General features: G+C 52.1%; 11 protein-coding genes across 11 annotated transcripts; 6 read left to right on the top strand and 5 right to left on the bottom strand.

Annotated features, from left to right (window-relative positions):
- Positions 1-221: 221 nt before the first annotated feature.
- Positions 222-1,195, top strand: F9C07_2074717 (dehydrogenase with different specificitie; the record flags this gene model as incomplete). Its single annotated transcript, XM_071508801.1, has 3 exons — positions 222-314; positions 355-743; positions 799-1,195. 3 exons carry the CDS (start codon positions 222-224, stop codon positions 1,193-1,195), a joined length of 879 nt encoding a protein of 292 aa, XP_071367600.1.
- A 797-nt stretch (positions 1,196-1,992) lies between these two features.
- On the bottom strand, positions 1,993-3,434 carry F9C07_7885 (uncharacterized protein; the record flags this gene model as incomplete). The annotated part of the gene is made up of 2 exons (XM_041294383.1): positions 1,993-2,990; positions 3,047-3,434. 2 exons carry the CDS (start codon positions 3,432-3,434, stop codon positions 1,993-1,995), a joined length of 1,386 nt encoding a protein of 461 aa, XP_041149742.1.
- A 57-nt stretch (positions 3,435-3,491) lies between these two features.
- Positions 3,492-5,025, top strand: F9C07_2074952 (O-methyltransferase-domain-containing protein; the record flags this gene model as incomplete). Its single annotated transcript, XM_041294381.2, has 3 exons — positions 3,492-3,882; positions 3,934-4,254; positions 4,316-5,025. 3 exons carry the CDS (start codon positions 3,492-3,494, stop codon positions 5,023-5,025), a joined length of 1,422 nt encoding a protein of 473 aa, XP_041149743.2.
- Positions 5,026-5,287: 262 nt separating this feature from the next.
- On the bottom strand, positions 5,288-6,506 carry F9C07_7883 (putative oxidoreductase; the record flags this gene model as incomplete). Its single annotated transcript, XM_041294384.2, has 3 exons — positions 5,288-5,835; positions 5,896-6,016; positions 6,075-6,506. The coding sequence occupies 3 exons, from the start codon at positions 6,504-6,506 to the stop codon at positions 5,288-5,290; spliced, it is 1,101 nt and encodes a 366-aa protein (XP_041149744.2).
- A 70-nt stretch (positions 6,507-6,576) lies between these two features.
- F9C07_2285666 (uncharacterized protein) lies at positions 6,577-19,009 on the top strand. Its single transcript, XM_071510773.1, has 11 exons — positions 6,577-7,116; positions 7,189-7,615; positions 7,670-7,945; positions 7,997-11,984; positions 12,046-15,531; positions 15,583-15,742; positions 15,794-16,394; positions 16,442-16,629; positions 16,680-18,281; positions 18,341-18,424; positions 18,484-19,009. Exons 4-5 carry the CDS (start codon positions 9,417-9,419, stop codon positions 14,341-14,343), a joined length of 4,866 nt encoding a protein of 1,621 aa, XP_071367598.1. The 5' UTR covers positions 6,577-7,116; positions 7,189-7,615; positions 7,670-7,945; positions 7,997-9,416; the 3' UTR covers positions 14,344-15,531; positions 15,583-15,742; positions 15,794-16,394; positions 16,442-16,629; positions 16,680-18,281; positions 18,341-18,424; positions 18,484-19,009.
- F9C07_7882 (putative uracil permease) lies at positions 6,754-8,613 on the top strand (the record flags this gene model as incomplete). The annotated part of the gene is made up of 4 exons (XM_071511688.1): positions 6,754-7,116; positions 7,189-7,625; positions 7,674-7,945; positions 7,997-8,613. The coding sequence occupies 4 exons, from the start codon at positions 6,754-6,756 to the stop codon at positions 8,611-8,613; spliced, it is 1,689 nt and encodes a 562-aa protein (XP_071367599.1).
- Positions 14,646-16,016, bottom strand: F9C07_2075167 (renal dipeptidase; the record flags this gene model as incomplete). The annotated part of the gene is made up of 3 exons (XM_041294385.1): positions 14,646-15,531; positions 15,583-15,742; positions 15,794-16,016. The coding sequence occupies 3 exons, from the start codon at positions 16,014-16,016 to the stop codon at positions 14,646-14,648; spliced, it is 1,269 nt and encodes a 422-aa protein (XP_041149747.1).
- Positions 16,272-17,895, top strand: gliC (cytochrome P450 oxidoreductase GliC; the record flags this gene model as incomplete). The annotated part of the gene is made up of 3 exons (XM_041294394.1): positions 16,272-16,394; positions 16,442-16,629; positions 16,680-17,895. 3 exons carry the CDS (start codon positions 16,272-16,274, stop codon positions 17,893-17,895), a joined length of 1,527 nt encoding a protein of 508 aa, XP_041149748.1.
- Positions 18,026-18,933, bottom strand: F9C07_7878 (putative glutathione S-transferase GliG-like protein; the record flags this gene model as incomplete). The annotated part of the gene is made up of 4 exons (XM_041294386.2): positions 18,026-18,281; positions 18,341-18,424; positions 18,484-18,790; positions 18,840-18,933. 4 exons carry the CDS (start codon positions 18,931-18,933, stop codon positions 18,026-18,028), a joined length of 741 nt encoding a protein of 246 aa, XP_041149749.2.
- Positions 19,010-19,073: 64 nt separating the features above from the next.
- Positions 19,074-20,679, bottom strand: F9C07_2073940 (S-adenosyl-L-methionine-dependent methyltransferase; the record flags this gene model as incomplete). The annotated part of the gene is made up of 2 exons (XM_071508791.1): positions 19,074-20,122; positions 20,178-20,679. The coding sequence occupies 2 exons, from the start codon at positions 20,677-20,679 to the stop codon at positions 19,074-19,076; spliced, it is 1,551 nt and encodes a 516-aa protein (XP_071367597.1).
- Positions 20,680-20,693: 14 nt separating this feature from the next.
- F9C07_7876 (putative thioredoxin reductase glit-like protein) lies at positions 20,694-21,751 on the top strand (the record flags this gene model as incomplete). The annotated part of the gene is made up of 2 exons (XM_041294395.1): positions 20,694-21,124; positions 21,178-21,751. 2 exons carry the CDS (start codon positions 20,694-20,696, stop codon positions 21,749-21,751), a joined length of 1,005 nt encoding a protein of 334 aa, XP_041149750.1.
- Positions 21,752-22,706: the final 955 nt, after the last annotated feature.

Raw genomic sequence — 22,706 nt, 5'->3', positions numbered from 1 at the left:
ATGTCGGTCCCCATGCTATGAAGTAATACTTAGGGCATCCAACTAGACACCCCGTGTTAGTAAAGCAAAGAATCCCTGTCGACGGAGTTACGACCTTAACCCGTGGCTCCGCTAGTAAAGTCCGCTATCTCCGTTATAGCTTCCCTTATAAATTCAGTCTATTTATCCTTTGCGACGATTACGGTCATACAATCAACGACAATTGATTTTCCACATTCATTATGGGCTCTCACAAACTCACCTGGCTCATCACCGGCTGCTCCTCCGGCTTTGGCCTCTCCTTAACTCGCGCCGCTCAGGCTGGTGGCCATAAGGTCATCGCCACCTCGCGCCGCTCAGGCTGGTGGCCATAAGGTCATCGCCACCTCGCGCAACCCTTCCCGCACCCCCGATCTGGTTGCAGAAATCGAGGGAAAGGGGGGCAAATGGGTCCAGCTCGATGTTGAGAGCCCCCAGAGCGGCAATGTGATTTCTGAGCTTGAGAAGGGCGGAGAACAGATTGACATTCTTGTGAACAACGCCGGGGGTTCTATCTACGCGCCCATTGAGACCAGTACCGAGGAGGAGATTCGCGCCCAGATGGAGACGATGTACTTTGGCCCCCTGCGCCTTATCCGTACGGTTCTCCCTTACATGCGTCAACGCCGATCAGGTATAATTGTCAACATGAGCAGCGGCGCTTCCCTCGATGGAATTCCCACAATGGGAGTCTACGGAGGCGCTAAGGCTGGTCTGGACGGTATGTCTGATTTTACAATAGCGTACCTTCTCTTCCTCTATCTTCCAAGTAGCTGACAGTGACTTAATAGCCCTCACCAAGGTCCTCGCTAAGGAGGTTGCTCCTTTTAACATTCGTACCCTGACCGTCGTCCTGGGAACTTTCAACACCAATATGCTCAACTCTGTCGTGCTGGGCAAGACTCCTCTCCCTGACGACTACAAGGGTACCTTCACAGAGCAGGTGCAAGGGCTTCTGCTGAATGGGAAGATCAAGCCGAACGGCGACAAAGACAAGGCCATGCAAGCCCTCTATCAGGTTGTGGTTGGTGAAGGTGTGGGCGAGGGGCACCAGGAGGAGAAGCTGTTGGCTTTGGGAAGTGACATGACTCCTCGCCTCAAGGGAACTCAAGACTATCTTGGCCACGCGCTGGAGGTGTTCGGCTCCGTGACCAACGGTGTAGATCTGGATAAATAGATTCGTACATATTGTAGCCCTTTAATTCTCAGACGTCTGAAGCCGATAGCTTAGATTCATATACTTCACCTAACTTAAAAGGCCAACAGAGCCTCCCTCTCTAAGACTTGAGGCATGAAGGGTACCTCGACCTGTATTTCATGCCGGCAGCGCAAATCAAAAAATATATTTGCCCCCGTGAAGCCAATGGCAATTTTGGTCAATGGCGGAACGTTACTTACACCCATCCACAAACTACAGCCCTCCTTGTCTTATCTCGTTTCCTCTCGCTCACTTTTAGTCATTCTGATCCCCCTTGTGAGGTTTGAGAGGAACCATAATTAATAACGTCAAAATTTGACAATTCTCTCTTTCGGACTTATAGAAATGCAGTGATGGCGATCCTCGCACTTTATAGAGAAACTTTTAGATTGAGTGCATTTATCCGACGCATGGATCCCCACATAACATTACAGTGGGCAAGAGGGATTCGTTGCAGCCCTCCCCTCCAATGAACGGCATAATAACCAACTCAGGTACATTGTACGGTGAGGAAGAAGACAGCAATGTCAAAGGAACAGTTCAACAGCTCCGGAGAGCACATGGTCTGGATGATTCAAGTGTTTTTTTGGCCCAGGAGCAGCAACGCAACATTAACGGAAGCTACGCCAATGTTCGTTTTTGCCTGGCCTCGAGGGCATAAATATATAGTAAACCAGCTGACATTTGGATGACGCACTCAAGAAGAACAAGCAATCAAATATGCACTGTTCGTCTATCCCGTTACGAACTGTAGATCAAGAGTGGATACAACTCGCTCAAACCCGACCAGAAGAATGAAAGAGACCCGCCACCAGAAACAGACACAGGGTAGTTCCTAAAAGTGCCACTGCCAGCAGGAAAACTGACGTGCCGGGAATAACCGCCTGCCATGCCCCCAGGACGAAAGGGGATAACAACCCTCCCACGCTTTCCATGAAGGTCAGCGCAGATATAGCCTGTGGTGCGTCCGGCATGAACGAGACAAAGTGGGCCTTGAAGAAAGCCGGGACTGCCAGCCCAGCGGATGAGAGAGCAACTGCTAGATACAGCTGAACGGGGCTGCGGACTTGGGTAATTGCTGACAGGGCAACCATTTGCAACAGAAGTGCGCCGACTACGGCATTGTGATCCTGATGCCGCACCCTCGAGGCATCCTGAGCTCCCCATCCGAATCGATGACTGAGCCGCACCAGCATTGGAGCTACATAAATCTGGAGGGAAATCTGGAATGCGGCACAAATGGCGGCTGTGGAAACGATCAGACCGTTCTCGAAAGTACCGAAGTGAAATCTAATGGAGGCGAAAACCATAATCACTGGAAATAAATGCCCTTGTACGGCGGTATATAATAGGAGCGACAGTCCGTAAGGTATGACCTTCCGATTGGTATAGAACGGCCGTAGAGGCGAAAGCAACACTCCTAGTGGAGATTTGTGCCACCCTGGTTGGGCAGATTCATTCGACAAAGTGCCAGTACCATGGCTTACAGGCTGACGCACAAAGATGACCAGGTAGGCCATCGTGAGAGCGAAGATGACCAACGATGTCGTGAAGCTCGCCGTGTAGCTTCTGAAAACTGTGACTGCAATAGGTGCCACGGCGGTGCCTAACATATAGAGCGCCAAAGATGCTGCGATCGGACGTGAAGCTTCCTTGCGTGTGGGGGAAGCTACAGACACGTAAATAGTATTCAGATTGAAGTGCAACAAATTGTCCGATGCCAGTCCTTCAAAGACACGACCCGATACTGCAATCGGCACACTCCGGAGGGCGACTGTTTCATGTCGTCAGCCGTAGTTCATGATGGTCAATTATGTCTAGGGCATTCACCTCCGAGAACCAGACATACTACGCTCGCCGCCCTGCAGATAATCCACATAAAGAGTCCAGCCTTGAGGTACTTGCTCGCCAAATGTTGTAAAGGTCCCAGAATGAGGATGGCTACGGTATGAGCGATGCCGTTTGCTATGGCAACAACTGCGGCGTAGGCGCTTTGTTCGGTGTCTTCACAGGCAGTGGGGTCAGTGCAAAGTAGGTCTGCATAAGCATAGATAGTTGTAGCTACTGTTGCCGCCATCCCCAGCGAAGCCAGCAACGAAACGGGGAGAAATTGGGATGCCGTAACATGGTGCTGTGAGGGGGCCTCGTTGTGGATAGGTGGATTGTCCGTCGACACACGTTCAGAGAGAAGTGGTGCTGTTTCACTGTCAGAGTCCATGGTGTTCTTTGACTGGAATTAGTTCTATTCGTGGCGTTCCCTGCTTACCAGTGCGAGATGAATGATTACATTAGGGTTAATTGCACGGAGCTTCGGTGGCCGGAGTTGGTTTGTGCGGAGCCCGGAAGTAACTCAAGAGGCCATTCGCCCCCGTTTCATATCGCCAATGCTTCAATTACTCAGCTAAAAGCCATTGATCTGCTCTTTTTGATTGACTTCAGTATTTCGAAAATAATGGAATCATTGTTGCAACTCGAGACCGCCCTGCGAGCTGTCGTGGAAGAAACTAAGCGACCGAATGCGGCGGCGGCCTTCGCATCACTCCGACGAGCAGATCCAAACAATGATCCAGCACTCACAGCAGTGGCCAGTCGTGTAGTTGACCTAGTTTCAGAAGTTACCCAGTTGCTTGAGCCAGCGTATCTGGCCCTTGCCGATCACCTATTCGGTGCGTTTCAGCTCACCCATGAAGTATGCAGGTTCTAACAGACTATTCTAGGTTACCAGCACACACAATGTCTGGCAGCGGTAGTGGAACTACGAATTCCGGACTATCTGGCATCCGGTCCTCAGACCTTCGAACAATTATCCATTTCGAGTGGCACCAGACGCGACCGGTTGCGTCAGGTCCTCCGCTTATTGTACAATAATGGCGTTTTCTCCTACGACGCGGAGAGTGACTCTGTCCGAAACAATGAAGCCTCCGAAATGCTGAAGCAGGATCATTGGACTCAATGGCATCGGTGGGCGAGTGTGTGCAGCAAGCAATTTTATCAGATGGCCCAGGGGCTTCCTCGCGCCATGTCGGCTGGTGTAACTCGTAAGTCTCTCATTCGCATGCATTTCTGACAGTAATATCCATACTGAAGCGGAACTGTCAGGCTCTCCAGCGCAGGTCCATTACGATACAGATGAAAGCATGTTCAGCTACCTTGAGCGTAATGGTACCATGGTGCAGTTGCGAGAATGCATGGGCGCTGCTGCTATCGCCCAGACCCCCGGCATGATCACCGGCTACCCATGGGCTGAATTGTCTAATCACACGTTGTTCGATCTGGGTGGTGGAGATGGCTCGTTGATAGCCGGGCTCCTTCGCGCGATTCCCACCCTCCAGGGTGGAATCATGGATACGCCTCGGGTCCTTCCTTTTCTCCAAGAAGCATTTCACCACCCGTCCAGCAAGTACGCTGATGTGGCCTTGCGCATCCCTCCGGAACGTGTCATTGCGGGAGACTTTCTTCAGGAGGTTATCCCGTCCGAAGCATATGTGATGCGCTGGTGTTTACATGATTGGAACGATGAGCAGGCATGTCAGATCCTACGGAACATCCGCCGGAGCATCATCAACAGTCCTGTCAGTCGTCTCATCGTACTTGAGTCGGTGCTGGCTGACGGCCGATGGGGACGCATGTCTCGGTTGGGAGATATTAATGTCATGGTGACCGCGGAGCATGGCCAGGAGCGCACCGAGACGCAGTGGAGACAGTTAGCAGCCTGTACAGGCTGGAAGGTAGTCAGTATTACTCAACTCCCGGGTGCCTGGCCTTCAGCCATAGATATGCGACCTGTGGAGAGGCCGGAAAATGTGTAACTAGACTATATTTATATGCTAAGACTTTCTACAAAACGTTCTATTTAGACGCTCGAATTTTCCCCCCTCTAGATTGAATATTCATCACTAATGGAGGCTTGGTTGATTTGCACAGATGTCCACACGGCCCTTCTCTCTCGTTCAATCTTGGGAAGAACTACACAATTCTTCGTCTAGCAGTAATGGAAAGAATGCACACGACAAATTAGGCTACTAGAAACCAGGACTGGCGTTCAATAGGTAGGATTGCCCTTATGACTATCTAGTCGTAGCGGTATGACGTGCACTGCCCGGACTCGGCACTTCTCAAGATGGCGTCCACCATGCGATACCGAACCACAGCTTCATCTAGGGTTACGATCCGCTCAGTGTCGTTGTCCAACCAAGCCTGATATTCTGCCCCTGACACTATGGTGTTCTCTAGGGAGATCTCCTCCCAGCAGACAGTCTCCGACCCAAAGGAGGTCATCATTAGCTTTGGAGGAATGGCGTGAATCATCAAACTTGGTCCCTCCATCTTCAACGATCCTTTCTCACCGGTGATAACCCATTGAAAGAGATTTGGAGTAGTCGGGGGATGTGAATACATGCACACCGACACCGGAACCTCAGAAATGCCAATCTTACCGTGCAGAGTGAAGGTGTCTGGAGAATCATTGAACTGACCAGTCTTGAGGTTGCCGTCGGTATCGCACAAGACAGGCTTTGGGAACAACATGCTAGTGTGTGCATGGAGGGTGGTGAACTCGCCCAGGAGGAAGGCCATGGCATCGAGTAAGTGACCACCGGCAATTGTGACAATATTCGCTCCTATAAGTAGAGGTGTTAACTGTCTGTCGCATGTGCGTAATTTAGGGGTTCATCATGTACCATTCGTCTTATCGTGAGAATGTCTTTTGTCGGCATGGAATTTCAGAAACAGGTCGTCTGTCACGAGTAGATTGGTGGCCAGGATGCGTCCCAGGGATCCGGACCGAAGAATCTCTTTCATCTGGTGCAGAGGCATTATTGATCAGCTTCCGTACAGGCTATAGACGAATCGACCTTACCTTCAAGACCTGCGGTGCCAGCCTCGTGGGCAAGCCTACCATGCTCTTCACTTGCCGTTCGCGCGCACGCTGTGCCAACGCTTCGGCCGCGGCCAAATTCGAGGCAAATGGCCATTCAACATAGACATCTTTACCAGCCTCGATAGCAGCCATAGCCAACTCCGCGCGGCGAGGAACTTTGACCGAGACGACGACCAGGTCCACATCAGGGTCTTTGGCTAGTGACTCCACACTATGATATCCTCTCTCTCGCGGTAGGCCGTGCGCAATGGCTGCCGCCTCGGCCTTCTCTGGGGATGACATAGATACTGCCGTAATCTCATATTTTTCTTTCAAAGGTGTTGTCATCAAGGGAATCTTGTGAATGTAGTTGGTGCAATGACTGGGGTCAGCCGAAAGGCCGACGATTCCTAGGCGAATCCGCTTTGACATATTTACTGGCTGTGTGTCACTTATCTAAAGTGAGTGATAGTTAATAAATTGCTCTCACAATACTGTGGTGAGGTGCTGTTTATGGGGCGTGGGTGGTTATATGGAATCTGGACACCGAGCGAGGATGTCGGCCACCGGGAGATTCTCCACTCAGCCCTAGGAATATTTTCTCTCCATTTTTCTTGGCTTCATCCCCTCATGAAGACATCAACTCTTTGTTCAATCTACAGGTGGAGTACACAAAATCATGACCACCGTGATACGGTACGGCACGAGGTTGGAACACCTTCACGAAGCAGTAAAGCTATCCCCTCACGGCCAGACAGCGCTGTCGGTATGGATCAACGATGATATTCGCCCCCTCCCACCAAGCCGGCGCACCTGGTCCACCATGACGTTTATCGGATGGTGGTCGGTCTGGCAGCTCAGTCTCACTAATTGGCAACTGGGAGGGTCGCTCGTGGCGTCGTCGTTGTCGGTATGGCAGACCATGGTGGCGGTGGTTCTGGGACGGACAATCGCCGCCATCGTTGCGATTCTGATCGGATATATTGGAGCCGAGTGGCATATCGGGTTTCCAGTGTATTCGCGAGCCATCTGGGGAGTCTTTGTAAGTGATTGAAAGCCTTATTCATGTCATCGGACCGTACCCAGACAGTCTAACGTGGGTGTGATTCTCAAGGGCGCATTTTTCCCAACTCTACTCCGTATTGGGCTCACAGTCGTCGGATTCGCCTTCCAGTCCTACACCGGTGGCCTTTGCGTGACAGCAATTCTTTCTGGGATTTTTCCTACCTTCTTTCGAATGTCGAATACTTTGCCCGCATCCGCGCATGTCACAACTCAGCAGATTATCGGCTGGGCCATCTTTAACATCATTTCGATTCCCGTCCTTTATCGCCGACCCGAGAGAAGCGAGAAGTTGATGATAGGAATGAATATTATGTCCTTTGCAGCCTTACTAGGCATCATGATCTGGTCCTTGTCGCATGCTCACGGCGCAGGAGATTTGATTCATCAACCGTCGCAACTCCAGACCAGCGATTCCTTGGGATTTGGAATCATGCAAGGCATCACTACGGTGGTCGGAACTCTTTCCATCGCTCTGAGTAGGTCACCGTTCGTTTATCCCTATTTAAAATATGTTTCTGACCTCGATTCAGCGAGCCAGATGGACTTCTCTCGATTTGCTAGAAAGCCGAGTGATCAAGTCTTCGGCCAATGGTTCACATTCATCATCATTGGTTCCATCATGCCCCTGTTTGGCTGTTTGACGAGTTCTGCAACGCAGGCAATCTATGGCGAGGCACTTTGGAATCCTCCTACCATCCTCGCCATGTGGTTACAGAGAGACTACAGCTCCACCTCGCGCGCGGCTGCTGTATTTGCTGGAATCGGCCTGGTCAGCTCGCAACTAGCACTCAATGTGGTGGATAACGGCAAGTCATCTCCTAGCCAGTCAGTAAAAGGCTTTTCTAACTATCCGGTAGGATATTCGGTGGGTATGGACCTCTCTGGGCTCCTCCCCAAGTACATCAACATCCGACGTGGTTGTTACGTCGGACTCATTCTCGGGATGGCACTTTGTCCATGGGAGCTGCTAGCTTCAGCAACCACCTTTGTCAGTGTGATATCGTCGTTCTCGATCTTCATGGCCCCGTTCTGTGGGATCCATATCAGCGACTACTGGTTTATCCGGCAAAGACGGCTTAAGCTCTCCGATCTCTACCACGCCCGGCCGAAGGGAATCTATTTCTACACCATGGGCTTCAACTGGCGGGGTGTCCTGCCTTGGCTTGTCGGATGGGTTCCTCTGCTTCCTGGATTCATGCACAGTATCAATCCAGCTATTAAGGTGTCTGTTGGCGCTGATCATCTTTATGCGCTCGGGTTCCCATATGGGCTGCTGTCTTCTATGGCCATCCACACTCTTGTTAACAAGTGCTTTCCACCACCAGGCATCGGAGAGATTGACCGGGACGATACCTACGGAACGTTTACGGTCGAGGAGGCTGCAAAATTAGGCGTCAACAAAGATTCCACGGAGGAGGACAGTGACAGGTCTCTCAGGCGTGAGAGTCGAGAAGTTCTTGAAACCAAGGTTTAGAATGTTGTCTATATACGAGAACACGGCTTTAAAACCAAGACAGAGAATGTGAATATTTTATATACATGCACACTTGAGTCTCTTCGGAAGTCTCCCACTTATTATATGTCAATATGACTTCATAATCTGACTACGTAACCTTCTGCTGGATGATAACCAATCACTTAAATGCTAAACTGAGAGGTCAAACAGACACCAGTAACATGTCACCATCAATGTGAACGCATCAGCTACGCTCGCCCTCTCAGTGACTTCTGGTCTCATTGCCCAACTAATGGTTCGCACAAGAGCCCCTCCTTGCATGAAATGTTGTACGATGCATCAAACCCTGTCTTATGTGCTCGACATGTTCCTGCTACCTGTACTTGCAAACCTGGTCATGGGGTGTTTGCATTCTACTGGCAAGAAATGGGAGTCAGATTGCATAGTAGGGCTTGATGCGAAGGTTCGATAAGGAAAGGAACAATCATTGCCATACTTTGCCTTCCATTCGCTTGAACATGATTTTGAAGCTGATAGAAAGCTTATTTGTTAACCAGGTGAATATAATGGCTATCCCTAAGATCAACGAAGAGCCTCCTAGCAAGACTTCTCTTATACCCTGAAGCAGCCTCCCTACTGATTACTGGCCCAACCTACCGAGGAAGTATCATTTGGGAACATTAAGGCTTCCGGGGCACAGCCACGGACGTCTTTATTGATAAAAGCCCTAATTTTCCCGGTCCACGGCGATCCTTCCGGCTCTTCCCCTAGGGGCTTAGCCGGTAGTAGGCCTATACTCGGCTACCGAACTGCACATCTTTATGCCTCTATCGGGATGGCCGAAGGGTGGCTATGAGGTGAGATTGTGGTATGTCCATGTTCCTGAGCGCTATTTCATATATATGGCAGCGGATTGGAACCCTCGTCACGCTCCGATCAATATCGGATATCCATCACGAACAACAATGAACCCTTCCTCGCAATTGCTGGTGCAGCAGTTAGCTGCTGTATTAGAGGTTGATACGGCAGAGCTGGATCTCAATTCTGGTTTCGTGCACAATGGTGGCAATTCTCTCAGCGCCGTGGAGTTTGTCTCCCGAAGCAAAAGCCTAGGAGTCTCGCTGTCAATAGCCTCTATCCTATCCTCCACAAACCTCAGAGCTCTATTCACTGATTTGCTGTCCTCCGAGTCCAATCTTATTCCGATCCCAGATCCATCCGATGACAGTGACGATCTATCAAACCCCTCCTCCTCAACTGGAGGCTCCCCACGGGTAGCCACGCCAATCTCCAGCAATGTATCCACTGCGGCCGAGGACGATTATCTGACACAAGGAAGCGTCCTAACCCAATATGCCACCCAGAGCCTAAGCGAAATGCAAGCGTCCCTCTTGCACGGCTCCCTCAAAAGCCCCGGAACCAATATCATATATCACTACGAGACTTACCAAACTGACGTGATTCCCGTCCTAAAAAGGGCGTGGAAGACAGTCATCGAAGGCGAGCCGATATTTCATTCCTCCCTTCTTGATGGATCAGCCCGGAACCAAGAATACTTCACTTGGTCAGAAGTAACGGTGGAGACGGAAGCGGAGTATCGCGAGCAACTACAAACCCTTTGGCTCAAATCAGTATCGTCGTCTTTCAAAGTAGTCCACTGGAAGCGATCCCCTCCCGCTAGCAGTCAAAGCACGGTGATCTGGGCTGTCCATCATGCGCTGGTCGATGGTTATTCTGCTATGCTGCTCTTTTGCAAAGTCCGTCGTGCTATTAAGGGCTTACCGATTGTGCCCGGCCCATCGTTTTCCGACGTCGAGAAGCGGATTCGCGTGTGGCGTCAGGAGCACAAGAGTCAAGGCGATGAGTATTGGGCAGGCCACGCAGCCCAGCTTGACCAAGCCCAGGGGGAGCTCCTCCTTCCGGCCCCGACACCAGAAGGAACTTCCTCGGCAATCACTGAAAGTGAGGAAGTCTACGTGGCACCCAGTGTTTCCAACACACAACTGCACTGTGTAGCCAAACGGTTAGGGGTGACTCTCTCCACTTGTTACTATGCGGCCTGGTCATTAGTCCTCAGTCTGTATGCGGATTCAGCCTCGGTGGTGTTTGGTGCCGTCTTGGCTGGTCGGAATCTTCCCTTGGAGGGAGTCGATGAAGTGGTTGGACCTCTGGTCAATACACTCCCCCTCTGTCTCACTCTGTCTCGACAACAGTCGGCTCAAGACTTTCTCAAGAATTTATTCTCTCGGATGGTGGAGCTGGCTGAGTACCAATGGACCACACCCGATAATGGCTACACGAGGAACTTCTCCTCTGCTATGGCCATGCAGGTTCCGGGGCCTGAATGCAAAGATGGCGTATCCCCTATAGAGCCCCCATATACGCGACAGACGACTGATGTACCACTGAGCATCAATATCCTAACCGATGGCGCAGCTCGCTTTGTCTACCACACCAGTCAATATAGTCGGGCGGATATTGTTCGTCTTGGGAAGTATTTCCAACGGGCGCTGCAGCTCCTCCTTCGGCCACACCGACCTATAGAGGAATGCCTTCAGGGGCTCTTGGGATGTGTCGATCTTCAAACCCTGATGGGCTTTGGCAATTGTAGCTCCTCTCTTACCACAACTGTCGCCATTAAAGAAGATTTGGTGACGCTATTCGAGTCCGCGGTGTCTCGTAACCCAATGGACGTTGCGGTTCAAAAGGGCAACTGCCACCTTACATACCAGGAGCTTGATACTCACGCAGGTCGCGTTGCCGCTACACTGAGGGGTTATATCCAGGATGGAGATGTGGTCTGTCTCCATGCAGATCGGTCAGTTAATTGGATTGTTGGGATCATGGGCATCTTAAAGGCAGGAGGTGTCTACTGTGCTCTAGACAAGGCCTTGCCCCAAGAGGCCCGTGAAACCATCTTCTCGGCCTCTGGATCGCGTCTGTTCCTGGTCCCTTCATTGTCCGACCAATCTTTCTGCCCGACCGATTGCGATCGTCTGCTGGTTGTGGAAGACCTGGTGAAGGATGACAATGTCCCAATCACCCATCGTGACTCGCCTCGACCACAAACCGATGCTTACCTGTGCTTTACGTCCGGGTCGACTGGCAAGCCTAAGGGTGTGATGTGTCTCCATCAGGGACTGGTTGCATTCCAGCGTGACCTCGAAGTTCGGCTGTTTGCACAACCTGGTCGCCGGGTCGCTCAGATCATGTCCGTGGCCTTCGATGGCAGCATCCACGAGATCTTCTCAGCGCTCAGCTACGGTGCAGCTCTGGTTCTTCAAAGTGGGGATGATCCGTTTGCACACTTGAGCGACGTGGATTCGGCTATTCTCACTCCATCCATGGCGCGTGTCCTCAATCCGGCTGACTTTGAGCGGCTTAGTACCGTGAGTACCAAAGTTTACTCCCTCTTATATTGTGCAGTTCACTGACACTCAGTTACCTTAGGTTTACCTCGTCGGTGAACCTGTCACGCAGGATGTCTGTGACCGATGGTCTGAACAAAAGACGCTCTACAATATGTACGGCCCTACAGAAGGGACCTGCGGCGCGACTATCAAACAGTTGCATCCCAGGCAGAGGGTGACCATTGGGCCCCCGAATCCCTCCACCCGCATCTACATCATGAATCAACATCAAGAGTTAGTCCCGCCGGGTGTCATTGGCGAGATCTACATTGCAGGAGTCCAGGTGGCACGCCATTACATCGGCATGCCCGAACAAACCGCACAACGGTTCGTGGCCGATCCGATCATCCGCATTGGGGAGCGTATGTATAAGACCGGAGATCGAGGGTACTGGTCAGAAGATGGGGAAGTCGTCTGTCTGGGACGAACTGATCGCCAGATCAAACTGCGCGGCTTCCGCCTCGACTTGGATGACTTGGAGACGCGCATGATACGAGCCTTCCCAGCAGTCACTGCGGTTGCACTTACTCGTCAGGGGAACCATCTCATTGCCGCTATTCTTCCTGCCTCGACCGATGTGGATGCATTCTCGGCGCGGGTGGCGCAGGTCTTGCCCCCTTATGCGACACCACGCAAGATATTGGCCCTGGATGAATTTCCCACCACCAAGGCCGGCAAGCGAGACTACCTAGCGATTGCAAAACTCAGCGCACAGGCACCTGTCTCAACCGGTCGGACGTTGACCAGTCCAATGGAGAAGCTCGTCGGCGACGCGTTCCGTGATATCCTCCAACTGGGCAAAGATGTCGCACTGCATACACATTCCAGCTTCCGGGAGCTCGGAGGCCATTCGCTTCTGCAGTTACTGTTGGCCACTCGGATTAGTCAAGGGGTCAATCGACAGGTTCCTCTCTATGTAGTCGCCCAGCATGATCGCATCGACCACCTTGCCGCTGCCATTGACAGCGGGCTGGGCTTGCAACAGCTGGTAACGACCGATCCAATGGGTCTGGGTGAATCAGCCATCGCCCCGATTGAGAGAGAATGGTGGCATAAGTACCAAATCAACGAGAGTACCTCCAGCTTCAATGTGAACTTCATGGCTAAGATTGATGACTGTCTGGTGGATCGTGCGCGACTAGTCCATGCTTGTAATGAGGTTATGGCCCGGCATCGCGTCCTGCGCTCTCGGTATATCTTCAGTCGAGCAGCAGGGCGTGTGGTGCGCCAGTACAGCCCGTTGGCACCTCGAGTGCAGGCAGTCAAGACTGTGAACCCATGGGTGGAAGTCAATCGGCCCTTCTCTCTCTCTCGGTCTGCTCCCATCCGTGCCGTCGTGTCAGATTCTTACTTTATTCTCACCATCAGCCACATTGTGGCCGACTTGACCACCTTACAAATCCTCCTCCGTGAGATTTCTTCGCATTACCAGGGAGGTAGTCTGCCGAGCATTCCACACACGTACATGAATAGTACCCTCTGGTACGAAAAGCCTACATCCTGCGATCTCGACTTCTGGTCCGATTGCCTTGGCCAACTCCCGGACACTACACATCTGTTAGGGCATGGTGGCTATCGACGCGGTTATCGTGGCCGGTCTGCACTCTGTGAAGTCCCCCCGACGACCTACCAGAGTTTGCGACACTTCCTTCGCCAGTCATCCATCACCGCTCAGCAATTGTCGCTGGCCACCATCGCGCTCTGCCTCGATGATCCGTCCGTCCCGATGCCAACAGAGACCGACATCGTCTTGGGAATTCCATACATCAACCGCAAATCCCAAGAAGACTTAGACGTCGTTGGTCTCTTCCTTGAACCTTTACCAGTTCGCATCAGCTTCGGCCAGGAGACACATAATCACGAGAAGGCATCATATCTCGACACTGTGCAACGGTCCGTCCGATCATCCGTGGGCCACGCCGTCCACTGGGATCAACTCCTCGAGCATCTTCAGGTGTCTACCACACCTCCAGACCACCCTCTGTTCGATGTCGTGGTCACCTTCCACAGTCAGAGCCATTCCAATGGGCTAGAGCTCTCTGCCCCGGGACTCCGGACCTGCTACACATACGCCGAAGGAGCCAAATTCCGGCTGCTGTGCGAGTTCAGCACGCTATCGGAGGACCGGCTGCTGTTGAGATTGGAGTACGATACCGATTGCTTTACGGAAGAGAATATACAGCTTCTGCAGGCGCGCATTCCGCTGGCCCTTTCTCTTTTGGTGCAGAATGTGCCGTATGATATGATCCGGCAAACACTGGCTTGTCCACCGGAGACACAGCCGGTTAAGGTGTTGAAACCGGATGTGGTATTTGGGACCCCTCTCTCTGATATTTAGTGATAGATATTATGATTAGAATGTTCGGTTGCAGTTGTCTATAGTGTGGTGTTCTTTGTTTATAGCGTTCAACAGTTACAGGTGTACTATCTGAATAACTTCTATATTGAATCGAATTGCATCCAGTTACAAAAACTACACTTTCACTCAGCGGTTAGTTTGCTAATCTTTGAAATGATAGTGTGTTTTAAGTTAGATCTATCATAGGACAACTCTTGGTTTCATGAGATTTTGTACGCTTCACAGAGCAAGATGTATTTAAAATCAGTCGAGTTCATTAGTCCGTAATCCTAGGCCCATATCTACTCAAAGAAAGGTTTAACATCATCCTCCAGCGGCAACGTGTCTGCCAGACTCCTAGCGACATGTTCAACATCGCCCAAAACGCGAAGCACATTACCGCCCGTTACTCCGACCAAATCATCGACGCTGACCCCACGGTCCAGCAACTCCTGAATGAGATCCGGATACTTAGATACATCCTCTAGTCCCTTTGGTCCATGCGACATTCCATCGAAGTCGCTCCCCAATCCGACATGGCGGTACCCGATCAGGTTGCCGACGTACTGGATGTGATCGGCCACATCTGCGAGTGAGGCGGCGTCTGCATCCTGGCAGTTAGTGTATTCTGGATAGAGACTAATCATAACAATTCCATCGTTCTCCTTGAGCATTTGGAGAAGATCATCGGGCACGTTCCGAGAGTGTGGGCAAAGGGCGTACGCCGAAGAGTGTGAATACATGACCGGTGCCCGAGTCACGTTGAAGACGGCGCGTTGAGTTGCCAAACTCGTGTGGGAGAGATCGACAATCATCCCCATTCGATTCATTTCTGCGACAATCGCCTCTCCGGCGGTGGAGAGTCCGCCATGCCGGGGCTCCTCCGGAGCTTCGCTGTCGGCATATTCATTGTGACAAGTATGCGTGAGGGAAGCATACCGCACCCCAAGCTCATGGTACATGCGCAGAACACTAGCGCTGCCGCCGATCTGATGTAAGCCTTCAATGCCCAGGAGACTGGAAATGCGCCCTGGGGAGTGGTAGAAGTTGTGGTGGACATCGGCGACCGAGGATGCCGGGACGAGAAAATCCGGAAAGTGGTTGATCATCCGGTGCACGAGGTCAATCTGCTGGAAGGTGTCCCGCACAATTTCGTACTGAACTCCAGGCTCATTGGGATTGCGTGCACTGGATGGAGCCTGTTAGCACTGGTATACGTCCCTGTTGTCATAGTCTTACCATTCGACGTAGACACTCCAAAACTGCGCCCCCAATCTTCCCTTCCGCAGTCGAGGAAAATCAACCTGCCCGTAAAGCTCATCATGGTCGGTGAAATTGGCTCGATAGATATGATTTTGGTAGAAAGCACGAGTCCAAATCGCAAAGTCGTTATGTCCGTCTAAGCCACATTGGTCAGAATCCGAGTCACATAACGGCGTCGAGAACATACCAGTCAGCGGCACTCGGGTCAGCACCTGCTCGAGGGGAGATTTGTGTAGATCCTTTCTCACTAGAAAGGAGGGGAAGGCTTCAGGGCGTAGAGCGAATGTAAAGAATAGAGCGACAAGCGTTAGAGTCACGGAGTAGGCAAGACTTCGTTGACGGTTGCGCCAATGGACTGGCTCAGGCCGTGGTGGCATCCACTCAAGATCACCCTTTTTGTCCATAGCCATAGTGAGACTATCCGTATTGATCATGGCCATGAAGCCTTTCAGCGGGGTGCATTATATGCTCTTGGTCAAGGACATCCGTGGCGTCGCCCGTAATGCTGCCCATGGCAATATTGCCCAACGGAGACCGATAGTGTCACGGTTGCCGGTAAAGCCCTCAGCTGCACCAGTCAGATTATGGATATAGTGGCAATAGTATACGCGCATGGTCTGCAGTCGCAAAGCCTCAATTCAGTCTAGACACCTTCGATCATCAGAATGGATTGCTTCTCTCTAGATGGACAGATGCTGTGGATCCTCGTGGCAGTGGTAGTTATCGTTGGAATCTCTTCTCCGTTTACAAGACGGATTACTATCGAGATCTTGTCTACTATTCTTGACGTAGGTAATCCAGATACCCAAGCCGTCTTCGTTCTAATCATAGCCAGCGATACCTCCGTTCACGCTTTCCGATCTTCTCGGTGGACGGCAGTCGCACTCTGCCGACATGCCCATACAAATGGCCCAATGGACAAGGCGATGTGGCGAAGTTCCTCCAAGGCATTGAGAACCGCGACCTCTGGGAAAAAGAACATGGACAGATCTATCGCATTTGGTCGGGCATGAAGTCGGAGGTGTAAGTGATGTCCGACTCGTCTCATTCATCATGATATTAACGAGGGACAGGGTCCTCACACAGCCGAGCCATCTGCAGGCGGTTTTCAGGGATTCCAACAAACACTCTAAGGCCGAGAACAACAATTCTGGCTATCTCATGAGTGAGCTCCTGGGTCAATGTGTGGGACTAGTGAGCCGCGAACGATGGCGGACTCTTCGCGCCGTCACAGAAATCCCATTCCAGCATGATAAGATGCCCTCCTACCTGGAGCTCATACAACGACATACGCGACACCATTTCGATCGCCTTCTTGCTTCGGGTGACCTGAGGCAGGAAAGGATCCACCCGGCTCAGGACCTGAAGATGCTGCCCTTCTGGGTTGTCGCCGAGATCTTCTACGGGGAATGTGATGCAGAGATGAAAACCGAGCTCCAGCAGCTCTGTGTGCTCCGGGAAGACCTCTTCAAGCGAATGATTCAGGGCGGAATCGTGCGTTGGCAATGGTCCAAGTATCTTCCTACGGCGACGAACCGAGCTCTAGCCGAGTTCCAGCGCCGATGGAGGGCCTTCAATCAGCGAGCCTATGACCGCGCATGTCAGCAACAGCGTATACTGCCCATCGTCCTCATGATCGAGGCTGTCAGGGAGGGATCAACCTCAGTTGAGCAGATCTACCAGACCATTGACGAAGCGCTCTTCGCCAACCTCGACGTCACCACCGGAGGAATCTCCTGGAACCTCGTCTTCTTCGCCGCCCATTCGGACATCCAGGAACGCGTTCGACAAGAGGTTTTGTCTGCCACGGACCATGACGCGTATCTGCTATCTTCCTCCACCCTGCTCGCCGCCTGCATCTCCGAATCTGCCCGTCTGAAACCTCTTGCCGCATTCACCGTTCCGCAATCCGCCCCGACTGACCGTATTATCGGGGGTTATAACATCCCAGCTGGGACAAATCTGGTCGTGGACACATATGCGCTCAACATCCGCAACGGGTTCTGGGATGCAGACAGTCAGTGCTACCGGCCCGATCGCTTCTTGGAACACCGGGCGACGGAGTTACGGTACCAGTACTGGCGATTCGGATTTGGGCCCCGACAATGTATGGGCCGATATGTTGCCGATTTGGTGATTCGGACACTGCTGGCCCATCTCGTAGCTCATTACGAGCTGGGCTGGGTGGAACCGGACCCGGGCAAGAATAGCACATGGCAACGAGACTTGGAGTCGTGGATTACGATCCCGGATTTGCAGTTGAGGTGTGTTCAACGTAGAAACGATTAAGTGGGAGGTGACACTCAAATAGCAGCCAATATTATTGTGTCACTACAGATATCTTTCACAGTTGCTAGGGCCATAGGGATATTGCAGTAGACAAGCAACATACAATTGATTTCAAGTTGTACAATACTATTCAATGTCCGAGAGTCGGAGCGCGCTGTAGAACCCTTGCTACCGCAGGCCGACTAAGCATCCTTTCGCTCCAGCGTTGAATATGCGGCCAATCCTTGATATCCACGCCCAGGAAGGTGAACATCCACGGCATGGCAAAGGGAAAGTAGGAGAGGTCCGCCAATGTGGGCCGATCCTTCAGCGCAATGTACTGCTGCCCAGGCTCCTTCAACCTCTTCTCCAGGATATCCCACTGTCTGAGGGTATTTGCGTGTAGTCTATTACAAGTAGTCAGAGTCGTATCCACAACGACCATCAACAGTGAGAGAAAACCTACTTTTCGATTGTCCGAGGGAGTTGAACGGGGTTGGCCCGCGTGGGATAACCTCGCTTGAAGTATAGCCAGTACTTGGCCGTCGGTCTGTGACATGGAATGGTTAGAACACATCGCGTTTCTAGTCACAGGCCGGATGTCCTTACCCAAGGGCGGCAGTTTGGTATGCCGTCCATGATAGAACGGCTCCCTTCTCGGCCACGGTTCGCCCACTCCAGGTGCCGTCGGTGTCGAAGCGATCGACCAGGTACTGCAGACAGGCCGTGCTCTCAAAGACGATCACCTTCTCTCCGGTGACCGGGTCTTGGTCTTTCAGGGACGGCACCATCCGCTCTGGATGAATACTGTAAAACCATTCATCACGGGTGTCAATCACCGAGAGGACATGCGGGAATTGTATTTCTTCGGCCAGGATCAAGGGCTTGATATAGTTGATGTAGGAGGTTTCGTCCGCTGCCGTCCGGTTAATAGGATGCGTGCTGGACAGAGATGGCTACCTTACCTTTGATAATGTAGAGAATCACTCGGCCATCGTATTCCATATCCCCCATGACGACGGCCCCATTAGGATCTGACGAGATGGTGTTGCTAGACATCTTTCTTTACAGAACGGGATTACGCGTCCAGTCGGCTGGAGATAAAAGTTACAAACAAGTATAAAGGGTAGGAAGACCAGGAGCAATAAGGCAAGTTAAAGGGATAATGTCAGTTATATCTAATAGGTGGACTAAGGAATTCAGCTATGTTTTCGGTCCCCGGACTCTGAAGCGGATGGCCGAAGATCGATAGCACAAACCCATGCGCGCCGCATGGGATAGATCCGGGAAACCTCCCAACCAGATGCCGCAGCCAACGCCCTCCATTGCTCCTCGGATCGTTCTTGACCGTTTGCGGTCATCATCATATTGATATCGCCGTAACGCGACAGACGTCCCATCTGACCATCCGAGAGGTTGGATTCGAGAATCACCAATCGACTGTCGGGTCCGGGAATCAAGGAGGCGCGAATACAGCGCAGAATCGTAAGAACGTCCGGATCCTTCCAGTCATGCAGCACCCACTTCATCGTATAGATCTCAAACGCCGGGACTGCTTTCAGGAAATCTCCCGCAATGAGGTTTTCGCGGGGCACCCGCTCGCGCAAGTCAAAGTATGGTCCTTGTGGTTCATGGAAAAGGGTGCACGCGTGTTCAATGGTACGCGGAAGGTCCAGAATCCCCCCTCGCATCTGGGGATACTCCCGGAGCAGGGACGCGAGAAATCCACCACCACCACCGCCGACATCGAGGACGGTCCGGGAGCCGATCTCGTGCCAGGGATAGTCGGCAACGATGCCGGGCGCTTGGGCAATAGCACCTCCGCCGAGGGTCCGGTGCAGACGCGGCAACCAGCCTTGTGCCTGGAAATAGGTGAACATATCGTCATGGGTATCAAAATTTATTTGGGCGGCCCATCGCGCCTCCTCGCGCCGGATAGAACGGGGGATCCCCCGAGCAATATCGTAAAACTCATTTCCATAAAGGTCTACCCAGTTGTGCCACTGCGTCCAATGCTCCGAGTGCAGCAGCGCCGACACCCGGTTGTTGCGGTACCTGTTGGAGACCGCGTCGTAATCAAAGATGTCATCGTTGCGCAAGACTCGCAGCACCTGTTGCAGCCGATCTGGGTGTGCACCACTGGCATCAGCTAGTTCGTCTACAGTCATACCCGCCTCGTCGGCGTCGGCGAGGATGTCGACCAGCTTCAGCTCCACGGCTGCACAGAGACATTTGGTGCTCACGTAACCTATTCGGTCCCTGTTAGTGACTCCTCTGGAGGCCGACACAGGGTATTGCCCGACCTAGGAAATGATCTGCAAGGACCAGATGGCCAGGTTCGAGCAGCTGTTGGGTTTCATGAAGAAGGTTGATGGTCTTGCCGGCCAGGGCTTCCAGGGCGGGGTCTGGCAGCTCCTGGTCGGTATGGAGTGTCTGAAGCAGTGCCTTTTGGCTATTGCTCCGGAGGATATTGCGTGTTGCTTCCACCTGTCGGTTCAAAGCTTCCAGGCTGGTTTGGAGCGCAGTTCGTTCGGCGTCGGTCAAGGGGGCATCCATGATCGTGGTTCTTTCCGTAGAGGAGATATATGGTGGTTGTAAAAGGTTGGCGGACGATGGATAAGGGAGCACTTTGTCCATGTTATATCCCATCGCGCCACGATTGATGACGCTCGATAGCGGCCATTCGGCCCTTAATCGGCGACCGACGACGGACACTACGCCAGACAGGCTGCAACAACCATATATCCAAAAGGGAACGACAAGCTTTCCCTGACTCGTCGAAGTATTTTGCAAATCAGTCTCCATCTTCTGTTTCCGCTATGTGTGATTCTTCTCAGTCGACTGCGGACGTGCTGATCATCGGCGGTGGTCCTGCTGGTTCAAATGCGGCGTGGGAGTTAGGACAAGCCCACCACCGTGTGATTCTGTTCAATGCATCCATTGACCGTCTCCGCGATCCAGACGTGAACACGGCTTCCACGCGACCGGCTCTGGACCTCCTTCTCCATTCCCGACGTAAGACTCCCGATGTCTTCCGCCCCTTTCGACAAGAGATCGGTAAGGAAAGCTCCGAGGTCAGTGTACACAATCAACGGATTACTCAGGTGCAACGACTATCGAACGGGTTCTTTCAAGCGGAGGACGATGTTGGTCATGTCTGGACGGCAAAAGTCCTAGTTCTGGCCGACGGCGCTGAGGAGATCTTGCCTGATATTGACGGGTACGACACATGTTGGGAACAACAGCGCATGTAAGTCGTCCTCTGCACATGGGATGTTCTCATACCACTGACAGATAAAGTAGATTGACGCACCCCGCTGAAGATGAGCCGCGCTCTCTCATCTCTAGTTGTCTGGCCGTTTTGGCGGTCGGCGACCTGGCGGAGTTGACGATGGCGCTGCATACGGTGTGGCAGGCACGACAGTTCGCGGCGTCGGTCCGTGTCTACACCCATGGTGATGAGGATCTCGCCCGAGCCCTGGAGACGCGGATTTCCCCAGACGCACGAATCGCCATTCAGACGACCCCCATCCAGTCCTTACAACCCGGGAGCGATTCCCCATCTCAGGTCGTGGTTCACCTTGCGGATGGCAGCTCGATCGTTGAGTCCCATGTCTATCATCGTCCCGCATCTCAACTGCAAGGGCCATTTGCCCGTCAGTTGAATTTGGAATTAACCGAATCGGGTGCCATTCGCATCTCGGCGCGTGTCCCTTACATGACCAGTCTGGACGGTGTGTACGCGGGGGGGGATTGCGCGTCCCTCGGACAACGCACGTTGTTCAAAGCATTAGCCATGGGCCAGGGGCTGGCGGCGGCTGTGGCAGCGCGGCTAGAGCGGGGGAACTGGGGGAATGCCGTGGAGGAACAGGACTGAATCTGGAGTCTCGACTTGGGTGTCCTCGTGTTGTAGTTGTTATTTTGAGTGTGCACTACATTTATTGTTTGTCAATCAGACAAACATTCCCAATGTGGCTTGGTGCTCTGGTTACGGGTTCAACCCAAACAAACAAACTTGAGATGGAAGTCACGATTCTGATCGAGAACGAGAGCTTTAATCTTCTTCGAGGACGGCGTGATAGAGCTGATCAGCACTCTCTGCCTTTTGGCACTGTATACAGTAATTTATGAAGTTTTAATCTGAATCGTTGAGGCCAGTTCCTGACCACCGGACTCATGTTCTGCACAGTATGCGCGGGAGAAGAATATATATTTTTACCACACACCCAATGCGACATTGTATCTTCAGCCAACGTACGATCAATAACCATCCAAGTATCGCATGAGCTACATCATCTTTTCCCTTACACTCTGTGACACGTATATACCAATTTACTACGAGCATAGACTCCAATTGAATGATTTCGAGCTCTGGAAAAAAAAGTCGTGACGCGTTTCCATTGATGGGAAAGGTCAATAATCTACCGCTTATAGCAGGCGGTCAAAAGCTCTTTCTGATGTTGAATCCTCAGGCATCGATTCCGTCCATTTTCCCCTTGTCTTTCGCTATTTTTAATCTTTCTCTGCTTTCCAGTCTAGCCAGTGGGTCAACTCCACTCACCATGGCACGAAGGTAAGCACTAAGGACACTGGGATCGACATCCGTGGGAAGGCTCCCCGCGCTAAAAGACAAAGATCCACAGGGGATGCACAAATGGCCTCGGCGACATTTCGCCCCAAAAGTCTCCGGCTTCAAATCACAGAGATGTCGGTGACCGGGCACAGGTTGGCTTTGGGGAGAAGATGGAAGAAAATTTAAAGGGCGTTCCGCCTCCAGAGCTAATCCTGCGGTTCATCATACCCCATCAATCTCAGTGTTATCCTCTTCTCTT

The sequence above is a fragment of the Aspergillus flavus genome, chromosome 6, assembly GCF_009017415.1.
Source record: "Aspergillus flavus chromosome 6, complete sequence".
Taxonomy (NCBI): domain Eukaryota; kingdom Fungi; phylum Ascomycota; class Eurotiomycetes; order Eurotiales; family Aspergillaceae; genus Aspergillus; species Aspergillus flavus.
The sequence above is the reverse complement of the archived record's forward strand: the minus strand, read 5'-3'. Positions and strand labels throughout refer to the sequence as shown.

Bases quoted from the DNA above. Each gene is read 5' to 3' on its own strand.
- F9C07_2285666 (XM_071510773.1), top strand. From the start codon at position 9,417: ATGCCTCTATCGGGATGGCCGAAGGGTGGCTATGAGGTGAGATTGTGG. The intron at 11,985-12,045 runs GTGAGTACCAAA...CAGTTACCTTAG, and splicing joins ACTTTGAGCGGCTTAGTACC to GTTTACCTCGTCGGTGAACC.